General features: G+C 36.0%; 1 protein-coding gene across 1 annotated transcript; it reads left to right on the forward strand.

Annotated features, from left to right (window-relative positions):
- Positions 1–2,105: 2,105 nt before the first annotated feature.
- LOC135153520 (urokinase plasminogen activator surface receptor-like) lies at positions 2,106–14,489 on the forward strand. The gene is made up of 4 exons (XM_064096372.1): positions 2,106–2,260; positions 9,414–9,574; positions 10,999–11,331; positions 11,948–14,489. The coding sequence occupies exons 1-4, from the start codon at positions 2,215–2,217 to the stop codon at positions 12,188–12,190; spliced, it is 783 nt and encodes a 260-aa protein (XP_063952442.1). The 5' UTR covers positions 2,106–2,214; the 3' UTR covers positions 12,191–14,489.
- The last annotated feature ends 3,636 nt before the right edge of the window (positions 14,490–18,125 follow it).

Here is an 18,125-nt window from a genome sequence, read left to right on the forward strand (position 1 = left end):
TAAAATGATTCTAACTAAAGGGATCAGAAAAAAAAAGAAAAATATAGATACGATAGATTTTGAAAAGAAATATTGTATAACGTAAAAAAATGAACACAGAAACATGTTATCTGATTTGGACGTTTAAAGTGCAAATATGTGAGCCGATAAATGAAATTGAAAATTGTATTTTAGGCGAAATTATCCGACCAGTTCGTCGTCGCGAAATTAAATGACACCTTTAGGCCTTTAATTTGAACGAATTTCTCTCTAAATTGAATTTCTACAAAATTCAAAGGAATGATATAGAACGGAATTGAATGCTGAATAAATGAAAATGAACCATGTGTGCAGAAGGTGGACGAAATATTTTGAATTTGAACGTCCTTTCACTAATTTAACTGCAACTCTGATGAAATTGGACGGGAAAACCTATATCAATACGCGAGCGAGCAAATTTTCAGCAGTTGGAAGGCAAAATGGTGTCCAAAAACCTCTCCCAAATGCTGTGCAATCATGGGAATTATCACATCACGGGCAATACGTATACTGTTGATGTGTACATAATACTACTATCTTTTGGTCAAAGGCATATCACGATTTATTTCGATGGCTATATGGATTTCTTGGGATATAAAGTAATAAATGCGCCTTGGGCACTCTGCAGAGTGGATTTGGCGCGTTACAAATCCCATCTATTATTATTATTATTATCAAATTACAGTAAATATCAATATACGAGCGAGCAAAGCGAGTAAACATATTTTCAATAGTTGGAAGACAGAATAATGACCAAAATCGTCTTTCAAGCATATCAAGGGTGCGTAATTATTGGAGAAATGCAGCTATAGTGAGCGCAGTGAGCGAGCCTTGAAAAAAGTTGCTTCAGTCGTTTAAAATGATATGCATATATTACTTTTATAGAGGATGATTAGGGTAAATAATCAATAACTTAAACTTTAGAAGAAAACAATTTCATGCAGGATGAATGATGAATTTGATCGTTTAAAATGATATGCATATATTACTTTTATAGAGGATGATTATGGTAAATAATCAATAACTTAAACTTTAGAAGCAAACACTTTCATGCAGGATGAATGATGAATTTGATGCGTTCAGCGAGATATGCCATAAACATACCTTTCCTATGGTATGTATATGTGACATTTGTAGTCATGCTCTTATTAATCACTTAAAGGTCAAGTCCACCCCAGAAAATGATGATTTGAATCAATATAGAAAAATTAAACAAGCATAATGCTGAAAATTTCATCAAAATCGGACATAAAACAAGAAAGTTATGACATTTTAAAGTTTCGCTTATTTTTCACAAAACAGTTATATGCACAACTCAGTGACATGCAAATGAGAGAGTCGATGATGTCCATCGCTCACTATTTTTTTTGTTTTTTAGTGTTTGAATTATACAATATTTCATTTTTTACAGATTTGACATTAAGGAACAACTTTAATGATTCATAAAATGTTAAAACAAAGGCAATACCACATGACTGTTCAGGGAGGAATAAAACTTTGTTTCATAGGGAATGAAGGAGAAAATTATATAACGAAATGCAAAAGAAATGCTGAGTTTTATTTTGCATACCGACCAGGATGCGCTTATTATAACTGCTTTGTGAAATTAAGCGAATCTTTAAAATGTCATAACTTTCTTATTTCATATCCGATTTTGATGAAATTTTCAGTGTTATGCTTTTATTGGATTTTTCTCGTTTTATTCAAATCCACTTTATGTTGGGGTGGACTTTAAGTTTTAACCAGTTGGTAATTACGAATTGCATTAACCTTGGCGCATTGTGAGAGCTACATAATTTGATACGCCACTTATACTTATTTTTTCTAAAATATCTCTGTGGTGTTCATACCAAAAAAAAATCGATGCTCATAATAAAATTATCATATAGTCGCGCTCTCGCGCAACAAACTGAAGGCCATACAAGGATAGATATAGATATACACAATCAACGTTTAGTTTCATCCGTTGTCTAATGTTTGGTTGTTAAGGACGCTGGAAAATTTGGCGGAGGATATCACTATGGTAGCGTGGTCACGTGGTAACCCAATTAAATGAGAACAGTATTGTCGTAGTAGTTATGTTCTTTCACTTCGTACGAAATATTTCAGCAAGTCAGACCTACGATAAGGGCTCCTCGCTCACTTCAATAATTTACACTGATCTGAAAAAAAAAATCGGAAACGGAAAAAAGGACGATGGATTCAAGTATTAAGATGTACCTCTTCGGTCTCGTGGCGCTAGGTAAGGCATGGTCTAGATATAGTCAGTAATAATATATCTTCTCTCTTTTTTGCCAATAAGTACTTTTCTTATCACAGATTTGATTTTGTTTAACAATTTCAATCATTCAACGTTTTATTGAAGTGGTTACTTTATGATATGGGATATGAAATTTATAAGTAAAAGTCAAAGATCTTCTTAATCTAAAAGTAACCAACTTATTTCAGCCCGAGATATATTCACGACGCCTTGTAATTATTTCACTCATTTAAAGATGTCATTTGCAGAATTTGCGGGAGATTACACCATGAATCATTCAAACACATTTCAATAACACTTTTCTGTAACAAATTCAACACGTTTTGCCGAATATCAAACTCCTTTAATTAGAAACTTCCGAAAGTTAAAAAATAATCGAAATCATTATGCTTATAAACTCTATATCCGTTCAGTTAGAACTTTTTTAAAGGAATTATTTCATACAAACACACAAATGTGAGCACTTTAATTTCATATGTTTATGATCTCAAATTTGTATTAATCATAAAACAAAATCATTTTTACACTTAGAATATAATAGTTATATATAACATGAGTCTAAGTATACCGATTGCCAATTTGCATTCTTGTTGTTTCATTGCGTTGCCTAATTAAAGTTTTTTACTGTACTGGGAAGTGTATACATTTCTTTTTAGTAGGTCTACCGTTTACTCTTTTGATTTGTAAGTATACATTTGATTTGTAATTATACTTGATTCGTAATTATATTTGATTTGAATTTGTGATGGAAATGGAATAAATTTCTTGAATCATGAATCTCTTTAATTCTAACCAAAATTGATTTGTAATCGCAAGCATTCAGGATGATAAACAATGGCAAAATCCAGTAGCGTACGCAGGGGGGGGGGGGGTGCAGGTGTTCAACCCCCTTTAGTTTTTTTTTATACCCCAACCCCCCCCCCCCTCCCCTTAAAAAATAAAGACCTTTTTTTTTGCTTGCCATTTTTTTTTTGGGGGGGGGGGTACGAAACGACGTAAAATTTGTGGGTGAAGACTTTTTTTTTTGCTTGTCAACTAATTTTCATTCAGCTTGAACCCCCACCCCTTTCAAAAATCCTGCGTACGCTACTGGCAAAATCGTCTCCTAGGCTATAAGAAACACGATCGGGGCCTATGTCTATGTGTTAAAAATTAAAAAAATGACAATTTTCGTCATTTCAACTGGAACCTGATAATTGTTCACTGGAAATCTATCAAGCCTTTGGGAAAGTATCTATTAAAATTCGATAAGATTGTTTTAGGGTTTATTTGTTAAAGATGCCATTCAACCCAGGGACCTGGGAACGATTTTTTTTTTTTATAGAACAGAGGGTGCTGGTTAAAATTTGAAACCCCCCCCCCCAAGGGGGGGGGGGCGTTTTCACTACAAAAGGAAGGTCATTTTGTTACATTTCGGCTATTTAGCATATCTACCAAATCTGCAGGGGGTGCTGCCTATGGAGGATAACACACGCAGCACTTCCTCCCTGTGCCGCAAGGCCACCGTACAACTTACGATTGGTCTGCGACCTCATTTTGGAATAAACGTAGTCGAATTTGATGCAGATATTGAGACACGGAATATCTCACTGTGCAATGTTCTAAATCATCATACGTATGTACCTATGTTCAAATATGTGACTATTCTCTCATCCCTAATGGAATGAAAGTGAATTTAATATCTAGTCGTAATGACTTCATAGCAATCATTCGATTGGCTACGATTTCAAACCAATTTGGCCTTTTACTCCAAAATAAAGGCTTGCAATTATCCAAAATTGTTGCATTAGTATTCTTTCAGTAGATTTCATTATTTCATTTCATTAATTTCATTGCCAACAAAATACAAAACAGATAAATGTAGTTTGATCATAAGAGTTAAGTCAATGCAATAACAAATTATGTATCATTACACGTGAAATAACTAAATATCATTATATTAATAAAAATCAATAAATGAAGTATAACAAGGAAAATAATATAAATTTATATTTTGTGAAAATGGAGGGACCCACTGAAAAGCAATGGCTTGTATTTTGTGGGCCCCTCTTAATTGGAATCTCAAGTAAAAATATGCTTTTCATTCACATTTTCAGAAAACGAGCAAAATGTGATTTATTCCAAAATCGGATCGTGGCCAAGTCGTAAGGTGTGCGGTGGCCATTAGTGAGCCCCCCCCCCCTCCAATTACATCAACGGAACCAATTGCAAACCGATCGATTATAATTATGTCATTCTAAGTAATATCTTTCATCGGACTGGAATCAGTTTTGGTGGTGTGGCTGCATAAAGGGCACTCCATGCAGACTGAAATTCATGTGAATTGAACAGATTGGAAGAAACCAGACACACCACCCCCCCCCCCCAAAAAAAAATAATAATCAAAATTGGAAGAGGAATAACAAAGTGATGACATTTCAAAGTTTTGTAGTATTGATTTATTAAAGTGAAACTGTTCCCTGCGTGTCCGCGTGATTATTGTAAAGAGAAAGCAGATGCATGGCCCTGGGAATTAAGCGGGGGTGCTGAAGCACCCCCGCCCCCAAAAAAATTGCCATGGCACCACCAAGTATTCTGGAAGATGTTTAAAATGGAATAATGTTACCAAAATGTCCTTTATTTTGTAGTGAAACTCTTGTTTTGTTTTGTTTTTCATTTCAAATTGCTCATAACCAATGTGACCTCCATTTTGTAGTGAAAGCTTTTTTTCCCTTTTTTTTTTTCAAATTCACATCAGCACCCCCAGTCAAAAAAATCGTTCCCAGGGTCCTGAGCCAATGTTTTCATCCCCTCCGTTTTCTATTCTGTATTTTTTATGAAAATGTTTATTTAAATATTTTCCTCGAAGAATGTATAAGTAGGAGTACACGCTAAAAACGTTGTTTAAAATTCAGGCAACGCTCTTTACTATATGAACCTTACAGTAGTTGTTTAAACTGTTTAAACAAGAGTTTTAACCAATTTTTTTTTAAAATACTTAATGCTCAATAAATTAAGCATTAAACTGTTAATTGTATAAGGTACACAATAACAGCGCTGTATTTCAAACAGTGTTTTTACTGAGTGACTATTGATTTATTTTATAAGATAATCATCGCTAAATTCTTACATTTAATAGCTCCATGGTTGCACCATTTATTTTTATCTACGACTTGTAAATACATTGTAACCATTTGTAGTAGGGTCCGTGTTGTAACTATTGCAATTCAGTCTTTCTGGACTGCGAAAGTTTACGAAGGAGACATGTTTTCTTGTAATATAGGCACATATGTGAAAATATTAAATGATTCTAACTTTATGTAATAAGATAACATAAGGGAAAGTGAGGACATGCCCATCACCAGACGGTCAAGCCCACTTGTATATTCATGACGGCATGAACACATTGAAAGTATTTCAACAAAATATTGCTCAATTCGATAACCTCATTGTTTTATTTTTAATCAGATTTTGATGGAATTTGCAGCGTTTTGCTCGATGGAATTTAATTCTTTTATCCTTTTTTTATTTAGACAATAAAATTTTCAGCCTGCAGTGATGCCTAAAGAGAAATTTCACCCCGACGGATAATTTATCGTAAAGAGAAAAATAAAATATTAAATAGAAAAATAATGATAAAAAATATTTGGGAAGGTTTCAGGAAAATCAAAAAAAGATAATATTATTAAAATTTCATTTTTTGGGGGGTTATTTTGACGTCATCTGCGAGCAGCTTATACCTCATATTAAGTCAATGAAATGCAATCTTCTAAAAAAATGAAAATGGTTTTAATACCTTCGGTATCTGTGGAGCGTTGTGGCCCAGTGGATTAGTCTCTTGACTTTGAAACAGAGGGTCGTAGGTTCAAATCCCAGCCATGGCGTAGTTTCCTTCAGCAAGAAATTAATCCACATTGTGCTGCACTCAACCCAGGTGAGGTGAATGGGTACCTGGCAGCAGTGGTGTACCTGGCATATTTCGTCAGGGGGGGGGGGCAAGCGACAAGGATGAGCAAGGTGGGGGGGGGGTAGTAGGCATGGACGTATATTGGTTAAAAAATTCAAGGGGGGCTGATAATCATTGCCAAAATACCAACTTCACAGTTTTTAATTTTCTAGCGAGCGAAAAAAAATTTCAATTAATTTTTAGCCTTTTTACATGATGTGAAACATGCAGAAATTATAAATTCGGTCATGAAATTACCAATACACGAGGATATTTGGGCACCTCGCAGTCCTCGTTGTCCTGCATTTTGCAGCCCACCCCCCATACACGTTTAGATGTGTAGGTCTGGCAGTGGCACTGAAGGTGTGAAAGGTTACCCAGGGGTGCCCAATAAAACAGTCTGGATCTTGCTACTACTGATATTTGCTATCGGGCGATTGCACTTTATTGTCGAAATTAATTCTTTTTTTGTATATCATTCCATAAATGAAATGTATTGGATCGTGATCGATATATTTCTAATCAAGTGGTAATTGCAATGTTTATATTAAAATACTTCTTTTATTCCTCTTTAAAAGTGTTCTCATTATGTTCACAATTCTGCTCATTTGGAGACGTTATAAAAGAGGTATTTGACATTGAAATCAGTTGAAAATAATAATATAAAACTAATAATTGTGAGCGCGAAGCGCGAGCTGAATTTTTTCTAAAAAATTAGACATAAAACGATACATTTTGTGCACTTAATTATGAATAGGATGGGTATCTTTCTTAATTAATTATGCGAGCGCGAAACGCGAGCTAAAACTTTTGATATTCCGACTTCAGAACTGGCCATTCTAAGGACTTTTAGTAACCATGAACAAAGTGGTTTCTAACTGAATAATTAATTGATGCGAGCGCGAAGAGCGAGCTGAAAATTTGAGATATTCCCCCCTGAAAAGTGGACATTCTAACAATTAATTGGTGTGAGCCCGAAGCGCGAGCTAATTTTTTTTTGATATTTCGATCCGAAAACTTTACATTCTGAGCACTTCATTTAATTATGAACAGGATGGAATTTTATGCGAGTGCGAAGCTCGAGCTGAAATTTTTGATATTCCGACCTAAGAACTTGATATTCTAAGCAATTTTTGTAACCGTGAACAAATTGGTTTCTAATGATATATTTTTTATATTTTTTATATTCCGACCTGAAAACCGGACTTTCTAAGCACTTCATTTAACTATGAACAGGATAGATATATCTGAACAGTTATATATGAGCACGAAGCGCGAGCTGAAACTTTTGATATTCCGGCCTAAGAACTGGATATTATAAGCACTTTTTTAACCGTGAACAAATTGGGTCCTGACTAATCAATTGACGCGAGCGCGAAGTGCGAGCTGAAAATTTTTGATATTTCCACCTAAAAACTAGACATTTTTCTTAGGTAACCAACCAAAAAATTTATGCGAGCGCTACGCGCGAAATTTTTATTTTTATAATTATGTTACCTAAAAGTTATCGGTACAGAGAGCTCTAAAAGTCGCATTGCGTAAAAATCACAATGTTATGTTATGTAATGTTAATGTTATGATCAAAGACAATTTATAATATCAGTGGATTAGTCTTCTGACTTTGAAACAGAGGGTCGTGGGTTCGAATCCCAGCCATGGCGTAATTTCCTTCAGCAAGAAACTCATCCACATTGTGCTGCACTCAACCCAGGTGAGGTGAATGGGTACCCGGTAGGAAGAAATTCCTTGAATGCTTGAGCGCCTAGGCAGCTCAGCTAAAGCCGGGGTAATAATAATAGCAGGGCCCGCTGTTAGAACAGTTTTCGAAACTGAAGTGGCTACCCTGGGTAAATATACCTATATTATTATTATTATTATTATTATATTATTATTATTATTATTATAACAAAATATATTGATATTGATTGTATTGTATTGATATTTTGTGATAATTGATCGTGTATATTTCCTTGTTTATTTAATCTATAAAATCAGATATTGTACATCAATTTTTATTATTGTTGGACAATGCTCTAAGTATGTTGAATGATTCCTAGGAATATAAGATGACCCAAAATTGCAGGTCATAAAAATGTTACTAATTATGTAAATGCTATATATTTCATATGAACATGTTGAAACTAGGTGACTAATTTAATGTATCATGCAAGTTTATTTGAACAATAATCACAACATTTAATTGGTTGACACTTTTATAATCTTAAACACACTGAGGTTTGAATTTTTAAAGAATACAATGGCTCATTATTGTTTATGCTGATGATGTAAAACAATAATAATATACATGTACTCATCTTTTTGCTTGTTTTTTTTCTTTCAAGGGTTGATCTACCCTCAAATTAAATGCCACATAAACTTGTATATGACTGTGTCATGCGTCATTTATACCTGCTGTCACATTACCGATAAAAGTGTACAGTTTAATTGACATTTACCGACAAAGATGGTGGAACTTAAAAAACCGAATCAGTTGGAACAGCCCCTGTGCCCGACAATTAATATTTTTTTTCCCGACAGTCTGCAGTCCAGTTTTTGTTTCCCCTTTCTCTTCAACTCTTTCTTCTTTTTCCCCTTCCCCCTTTTTTCTCTCTTTCCTTTTTCCTCTCTTCTTTTTTTCTTTCCCCTTTTTCGCTTCTTTTTTTTTGCTTGTGACTCGTTAGGGGGGCAGTCTTCCCCCCCTGCCCCCCCTTAGGTACGCTAGTGCCTGGCAGGAATGTATTCCTTGAAATGCCGAGCGCGTAAAAACTGCTTGAGCTACAGCCAGGGTAATCCAAGTCCTTTGGAAGCGCATAGAGACGTTATTCATAATGTGTTATGCGCTAAACAAGAACTGACTATTATTATTAATATTATTATTACCTATATCAACAGACAAATAATCTCACACCCATTCCTGACAGATTTTTCTTTATTCATCATGAACCATTATAAAATTGAAATTTCTGCCTTTTATATCACGTAACACATGGGGCAGCTGCTCGTACGTAAGGTATGACGTCATTAATCAATTTCAAAATCTCAATATCATTACTGGATTTTGCTCAAACCTTCACCATTATTCTTTATATTTTTTTCCTGCTAGATTTACAATAGACTTTTCGCCAGGGTGAACTTCTTCTTTAACCAATGAACAATTTATACTTTATACCCTACCCCCGTTTGTTTCTTTGTTTCTTTCTTTTTTTGCAGGTTCGCTTTCGGTGGCCACAGCAGTGGTGGACTGTTACAGTTGTTCGTATACGTATTATGACGACAATAACGTGGTCGATTCACAGAACTGCGTAAATCCATCAACTACGACCACTCCCCCGACCAACACCAGAACTTGCTCAGATACACAAAGATGCTCTGTAAGTCACCAACAATATGTTTTGTGTGTTAAAGCTCATGCCAAACCCAACACAAAGTTGATTCGATTGCTTAGAGAAAAATCAAGTTTCGTATTGAAATTTTGGGGGCCATGCAGTCCGGGGGGGGGGGGGGACACAGTGCACCTCCACTGTGCCCTTTTCACGCAAGAAGAGTGCCCTTTTTTATGCAAGAAAAATGCGCCCACACGAACGTGTACTGTGCCCCTTTCTCCTGAGGAGGACCTGTTTTATGTGTTACCATTTGCCCTTTCTCGTATAAGTGCCAATTTTTACAAAAAATGCCCCCTCTCGAACATGTTCTGTGCCTCTTAGACCTGATAATGACCCATTTTATGTGTTGCCAAATGCCATTTCTCATATTAGTGCCAATTTTACCCCCAAATCCCCCCTTACGAACGTGTTCTGTGCCCCTTTTACCCGAGAAAGACCTGTTTTATGTGTGAGCAAGTGCCCCTTGCCTTCTTGCTAGTGCCCTTTCTCGAACCAGTGCCCCCTTTTTACCCCAAAAAAGTGCCCCTTACGAACGCGTTCTGTGTCCATTTCACCTGAGAAGGACCCGTTTTATGTGCGAGCAAGTGCCCCTTGCCTTCTTATAGGTGCCTCAATTGCCTCAACAAGATTCTCATTTTTATATGTTACTGTACATGTAGTTATGAAGAAGAAGAAAAAAAAAACGAGTTGTAAAAATAATCATACGTGCCTTAAGTTTCTTGAGTTATGTGAGTGGGGTAGATAAGCAGTTGCGTATAGATGGGTGGGGCTTGGGGGCTCTTGCCCCCTAAAAAATCAAGACCAAGAAAACGAGAAAAAGAAAGAGAAGAGGGTGAAATATGATATTATTTTCTGAATAAGTTATGTCAAAATATATCACAAAATTGGACTTTCGTTATTAAAATGTCGAAATTTTTACTCCTCAGTTGTAAATTTACGTGATACGAAAAATCCAGCCCCCTCAAAATTTTTGGCTAATTACGCCACTGTAGATAAGTCAGCCGATAAGTTTTTTTTTTATAATGCCCTTTTCGAAAGAAAATGTGCCCTTTTCCCAGTGCCCACACCTCCCCCCCCCCCCGCTTTCAACTTCACTCCGCCGCCCCTGTGAAATTTCATTATACTTGGATATTTAGGATTATAAATTTTCAAATGTTGCATATCAAATTTTGCACGAGATAGTTATTATGCACCTCCTGCCATGGTCCGTAACCTGTCTAGGAATTGAGTCTTGAAACTTTTGTTGGAATGCTCCCCAGGGAGTGGAGAAAGTATACATACACTGTGTGCGGGCATGCCATGATCCAATGACCCGCTTTAGCAGAGGGTAGGGCTGCATGATTCTAATTTTACTAACACATTTAAAGGTAATCCTTGAAATAACCCCATGATATTCGTCATATTCATCCCAGGTACGAAGTAGTTTTACTACGCATTCGGGAGCACCGCGTGGGGATTATATCACGTACACGCGTGGATGTGAGGACATATCATCAGTCTGCGACACAACAGGAGAGGACTGCCGCAATAACCCGACAAGTTGCACCAACTGCTGCACCGGTGACAGATGCAACACAGCCAATCTACGCTCGCACCTCAGCGCAAACTCCTTGAGCAACACCTGCTACAAATGCGAGCATACCGATTACCCAGGAAAAGTGGGGATCGATGCCGGCTGCCAACAAGATGCCTTTCAAGCCACCAGCCAGCAAGTTACCAAAGTTGAATGTCAAGGACTGTGCTTTGTGAGTACCAAAGTGGTGCTTAATTGACAAATCTATTTTTTTTTTTTTTTTTGGGGGGGGGTAAATAATTATCATTTTCTCCAAGAAAATAACACTTTTTTGAAACCATAACACGCGACGTATATGGAGGAGCTTCTCTCCTGTGACGTCACAAAATGAAAACATTAAAATGTCATTACTTCGTTATTCTTTGACAAATTTTCATCAAACCTTCACCGATTTCCATCTTTATTTTGTTTCTTTGTGGTGAACTTCCCCTTAAACAGTATGATATAATTGGGTTAGCAATTGGATTTCAATAGTCGGTCTTGGCATCCGTAGAGTAGTAGGTCCATGGTAATACCCTCAAATATTCAAAAGCCCTGTACGTTTCACCACAATCATACCCTACATGAATGAATCCCTCCTCCAAACGAGCCCATTTCAAGAAGAAATTTGAAAAACCCCTCACAACTTCGGGGAAACTTCGGCCAATCGTTACCTAAAACTTCAGTTCCGACACTAGTCCAGTAAAATAATATACTGCTGCTGGAAAGACGATTTCTTTTTGTTCTTTCCGAAACAATAATTCATTTTTGTTTCCATCTTCTCCTGTTTTACTTGTCTTTTCCTAAAGAGCGCCGTAGCCCTATTTGAACCGAGTGTTGCAAAGAGGATTGTCCGAGGCTGCTTACCCGATGGAGCTGACTGCAACAAGAGGGACACCGATAACGGCAACATCTTGAATGCTGATGATGGCCATCGGTACGAGGTAGCTTGCTGCAAGGGTAGCGATTGTAACGCTGCTACTGCCCTCTCTGTCGGAATGGCGACAGTCTTTCTGTCGTTCATGTTGGCTCTGATTGCTATCCGCATGTAATTTGGTCGCGTGAAATCAACTTCTGGTCTAAAGTTGTGGTTTAACTACTCAGCAAAAACTGTAGTGTTAACCGGTGTACATATATAAAGGACCACACCCGTTATTCTACTCCGGTGTTAGTTTAACACCTAGCTATAGGTGTTATTACAACACCTTTGGTTTTTACATTTACACTCTTTGCCTTTGGTGTTATTATGTTCAATATCTAGGGTGTAATTTTAACACCTCAGGGTGTGGTCCTCTGTTCACATTAACTGGTGTCAGTTTTAACACCACAGTTTTTAAAGTGTATGGATAACCAAATATTACACAATCTTTAGCTTATTTTGCACTCAAATCAATGATAACTGTGTGAGAATAATGATTACTAAAACAATTTTCTTTACTAATAAGGCGTGGGGGAAGAATGCAAAAAAAAAACATAATTAAGAAGGATCGAATGTAAACAAAATATTGACACTTTGGCTTTTCAGAATTTTAACACTGACTTAGACTATTGGTGATAAACTGATAACTGATAAACTAAGTGTTTCATCAACATTTTCGTCCGACAAGTTATCTGATGTGACAAATTTCCTTGATTTTGATTGGCTGAGAGGCACATTTCACTTCACAAAATATGAGAAGAGTGTGAAATAATAAAGAATAATACACTATATTTCAGGGCTGAGTTTAAAGCCTTTGAAATCTGTTTCGAGAATACATAATTGCTTGAAAATCATTTCATTATGAGATTTATTCAAAGTGAAAATTCAATTTAGGGCATTTGCTAAATATTAAATACGTACATTTTCGTGAAAAGCTTGCTTTAACTAAAAAGGACCAAGCCAAGTCAAGGTATCGCATGCAGTTATTAATTTTTTTTTCGTTTTTGTTATTGTTATTCTTATTTTCATATTCATTGTCATTATATTAATGTAATCATTATCATTATTTATCATTATTATTTACCACTATTATCATTATTATTATTTATTTATTTAGTATTGTTATTGTTATTACTACTACCACTACAACTATACTGTTAATATTATCGGTTTTTGATGATTTCATCTTTATCATCGTAATTATTATAAGTATTATTATCATTAGTAGTTAGTTGTAGTATAGTAGCAGCAGTATAATAGTGGTAGTTATATATACGAAGTAGAAAGAATTTTGAGTGGAATTGTATACGATTATTGTTAGTACTGGTAAATGCTGTATTTAATTAGTATTTGCTGTTATAAATTGTATTTGTATATACTTAAGCTCGCTTTTAATATATTTCACTCTCTGGCCTTTGATTTTAATTCATGTTTTGGTGTAGGCTAAACTAGATTTGTCATCATGTTTCATTTTTTATGTCATTGTTACTTCAGCTATCACTAAGTTTTATTTGATCTTGATATGAATCAGGGAAATTTGTTGTTTGCAGGGAATTTGTTTTTGTTTTCAGGAAAATGACATCACGAAAGAGCTTTCATCGTTCAATTCTATAAAGAATGTGTGTAACATCGTGCTCTATATAGTAGCACGCATCATGAAATATTAATCATGAGCTAGCTTGCATCTGAATAAAAACATTGTTTAAAAAAGTCATTAGAAAGTACATTATCGGTATTCATGAATAGCTATTTATCTGTTAGCTACATGTAGAATAACCCTCGCAATACTGAATATATCTGTGTATATAAAGTAAATTCCTTCAGCAATATATCTACAGTACAGTTGTTTCGACACATTCCTATTCATAATTGTAAATAAGATTGCTTATTGAAGACTTTTAGGTGAGTATGTTCGAGTGATGTTAGAGTGACTTTAATGACTGGTGATCCTTTCTTGTAGTTAATGATATCAACCATTAAATGCTCATTGGTAATTATTTAACGCGTCAGAAATGATGACCAGTCGTTCATAAAGTCGCTCTGAACTTACGAACAGCTTTATGAAACCAGCCCATCTGGTTGATTTTACCATGCACCTATATAGTTTTATCGAGGACCATTCATTACACATGCAGTTAATACGCTATTTAAACGATATGTTTGCCCCCCAAAATATTTTAATTGGTGGGGCGATCGCCCCCCTGCCCCCAGGATCGACGTCTCTGCCTCCACTGAAAACCAACTTCAACAAGGAAAGAAGAACCCATGTAAACACAAACATGCGTGTTGCCAGTAAAGGAGATTTTGTCCCATTATGACTAGCAAAATACTTTGGTAAATTGAACCTTCACTATTTTGCTATGCATGAGGTAAATATGAAATATACTTACTGTCTTTTGATTTACGTCAGGACCATTTGATTTCGCTGGTTACATGGTCGCATTTAAGGGAAGTATAAAGAGTTTTCGAAATATTCTTGACTCCATTTCGTAAATGGGTAGAGTAGCGATTGGCATATCGAATGTTTATATGATAAACAATATAGACGTACAATAGTCATGATAGTGTTGTTGATTGTCAGTTTGTTACTGATCGTAAATCTGATCTTAAAACTTCCATAGAAATGCAAAGGATTCTTTTTCATTATAATTCATATATTATTCATATAAATCAACTAACGTAGAGGGCGTCAACAATTTGCAAATTGTTGCTCCCCTTATAATACGTTTGTTGGTATAAATACAGTTTGGTGTTATTGTGATTGTAAGTGATTGTAAGTGATTATTTCAATATTTGAGTGGAATAAACTGTCCTACAACCTTTTATGCTTTCAACCAAAAGATTCACCTCTGCATTTTACTTATTTAATTTGATTTAATTGAAATGTCTAATTCATGGTAAATTTTGCACTACGGTAGCTTCGGTTCTCACCATTCACGAGTCCAAAATCGGCGTCCATGATAATAACAAAAATACCAAAGTTACTACATGATAAGTCTTTGTGAAACATGACCCCGATTTATGTGCTCATCATGATGTGAGATGTGTTGAACGCAGACTGTTCGCGCGTTGAGTGATTAGGGACGCACCATTAGATATCCAGGGGGGGGGGGGGGGCTGGAAGTTTTTCCAAAAAAAAAATTGACTTGCTATATGAGCAAAAAAAAAAACTTGACTCGCCATCAGAATAAAGAAAAAACTTGTTCCACTGACAAATCATCTGAAAGGTGCAAAAAAAAAAAAAAAAAAAAAAAATCTTTGCTTAAAGAAGAAACGAAAAAAAAAATTGTATCAACCCAAACTTCCAGTTCCCCCCCGATATCTAATGGTGCGTCCCTTAGAAAAAAAAATGCTAGATAAACCCGTCTTACAGGTGTCACACTTGTAAATCTTTCCGACATGGACATGTGTAAAAATAAATATGAAATGAAGATTAAAGTAAGGGGAAACAAGGACTGCTACTTAGCGTACGCAGGATTTTTGAAAGGAGGGGAGGGGAGGGGGGGGGGGGGGTGAAGCTGAATTACAAGTTGACAAGAAAAAAAAGGAAAAAAAAGGTTTTCACTAAATATTACAGGTCGTTTCATACCCAAAAAAAATCAGACCCCCCAAAAAAAATTGGACTAAAAAAAAAAAATCAAAAAAACTGGGTATCAAAAAATTAAAGTGGGGTTTGACTACCTGTACCCCCCCCCCTTATACGCTACTGCAGTGGACAGGAAACATATCTGAATTTCCATATCTGAGCATCAAGGTGTATGTTGACCCGGCTCATTCCTTAAATATACCAATGTGCATGGAAACATCTCGTGACGAGAATAAAATAGCCCCAATTCTTCCGCCAGTCAAATAGTCCCGAAAGTAAAGTGACATTTCATCCCCATTTTGGGCAGAGGATGTTTTGATGTATAATCAGTGTCAGATGGCGAATGAAATCATTATGCATAACTTTTTTTCTTAATTAGCTATATCAAATTAAACATGTTGGGAATGGTTTGGGAAATAGATTTTTTTCTGGGGGGGGGGGGGGGCTTCCTTATTGGAATTAGGCGCGTGACACCTGTAGTATTCATGTAGCAAGAAAGATGGTTATTGTTGGAGCCATTGCGGCTGCGTAAAACGGAGGTGACCATTCCGCCCTTTTCTAATTCGATTGAGGGTCATCAGATTCAATGGCTTGTTAAGAGGAAGGCAGAAAAGGTGAAAACAAATAAAAGTGATTTGGTTTCTCGCTTAAGTTTGGTTGCATTCCGCGAATTTTTCTGCAGGCTCGACACTTGTTATTTGGTATTACGCGATCTTCTGAAGATATGAAGATATTTTTCACAGCATGTGTGTTTTTTTGGGGGGGAGGCTGCATCCTAACATTCTCACAAACCTAATTTCATAAAGCAGTTCGTAAGTTAAGAGCGACTTTAAGAACGACTGGTGAACCTTTCTTACGCGCTGTAATCACCAATGAACATTATTTTAACAATGAATATCATTTACCAAAAGAAAGGATCACCAGTCTTTCTTGAAGTCACTCTGAACTTCAAACAGCTGTGATAAGATTTATTGAACAGCTAATAAACATGCATGATAAAGAGAGCAAGAGAGAGAGAGAGAGAGGGGGAGAGGGAGAGAGAGGGGGAGAGAGGGGGAGAGAGAAAGAGGGGGGGGGGAGGGGGTGACAGGCAACTTAAAGAGAGAACTTGGGAAAGGGGTGCACACGCACGCGCGCGTTTGTGTGTGTAGCGGTAGCATAATAAATAACAACGTTCTTTATTTTGGTGGCGTACGTAATTTTGTTATCTTCTTTGATTTTCTTCTCTTTGTTTAGGATACCTATTAGCCTAAAAAGGAAAATTGGCATTGCTTTTATTGATAGGTATCACACACAAAAAAACAAATGTGTGTGTGTGTGTGTGCATTTCATTCCATCATCATTTGTTTCAGGTTTTTGGTAAATATTTTTGTACATATTCTTGTTGATATAAAATTAAGATTTTTATTTTTTAAAAGTTATTTACCTTGAGTTTATGTAAATCATTAAATTTAATGAAATCCTCAATAAAAACATGTTGAAAAAAAGGGTGCCGAGTAGGGTCTTCCCCCGCTTCCATCCTATCCCACCCCTCCCCCTCTCTCTCTCTCTCTCTTTACCTCTCTATCTTTTCAATTCTCTCTCCATCACCTCTTTCTATCTCTCCACCCCCTACCCCCCCCTCTTTCTGAGCCCGGTCTCCGAGTCCAATTCACCCTCCCCTCAATATACTCCCCCTCTCTCACTCACTCTCTATCCCTGCCTTTCTGCCAGGCCTATCTTCAGCTCATTATTTGCAATTATATTCCACAAACTCTTCAAATTTTCACTTAATCAACCCCAAATTGCTCATTGCACTCGGAGATCCATAAGACACCACGGTCCCGATTTATGGAACTCTCTACCAGAGTCTATTAAAAAATGTTCATCTCTTTACTCATTCAAGGCAAATGTTAAATCCATGTTATTACAGAATATTTAAAGTAAGTTTTCTGTGTCAGTATTTCAGTTAATCATTAAATCACTTTTCCTGTGATTTAATCATCACCAAATACTCTCCCATGATCATCATCACCATCTCCATCTCCATCATGACCTTCATTTTCACCATTATCACCATCATCCTCATTCATTTCCATCTTCATCATTATGAACAAAATAACATTTCCATTCTTTTTTATAAATGTATGTATTAATTTAATGAGTTTTATTCCGAGGTTGTCATTTTTTTTCAAGCAATCTGCTTATAATGACAATCCTTCTCCTGCAAACTGTAAATGTTAAATTTTCTTTGTCGGTAGTAGATCATTTTTGTTTAGAATTACTTGTTTATTTTGAATCTTTTTCTTTATGATTCATACAAAAATCAATTACCGATATATTATATGTTTGTTACGTAATGAAAATTGTATTGTATACGAATGTGAATTCAGAAGAAAAAAATTAATCAAATCAAATCAAACATACGAATAAAAGTACTGTATGGTTGGCCTATTAAAGTTAACCACGTGATTTATAAGCGGCGGTTTCGTCTCCTCCAACT

The sequence above is a fragment of the Lytechinus pictus genome, chromosome 3 (genome assembly GCF_037042905.1).
Source record: "Lytechinus pictus isolate F3 Inbred chromosome 3, Lp3.0, whole genome shotgun sequence".
NCBI classification, from domain to species: Eukaryota; Metazoa; Echinodermata; class Echinoidea; order Temnopleuroida; family Toxopneustidae; genus Lytechinus; species Lytechinus pictus.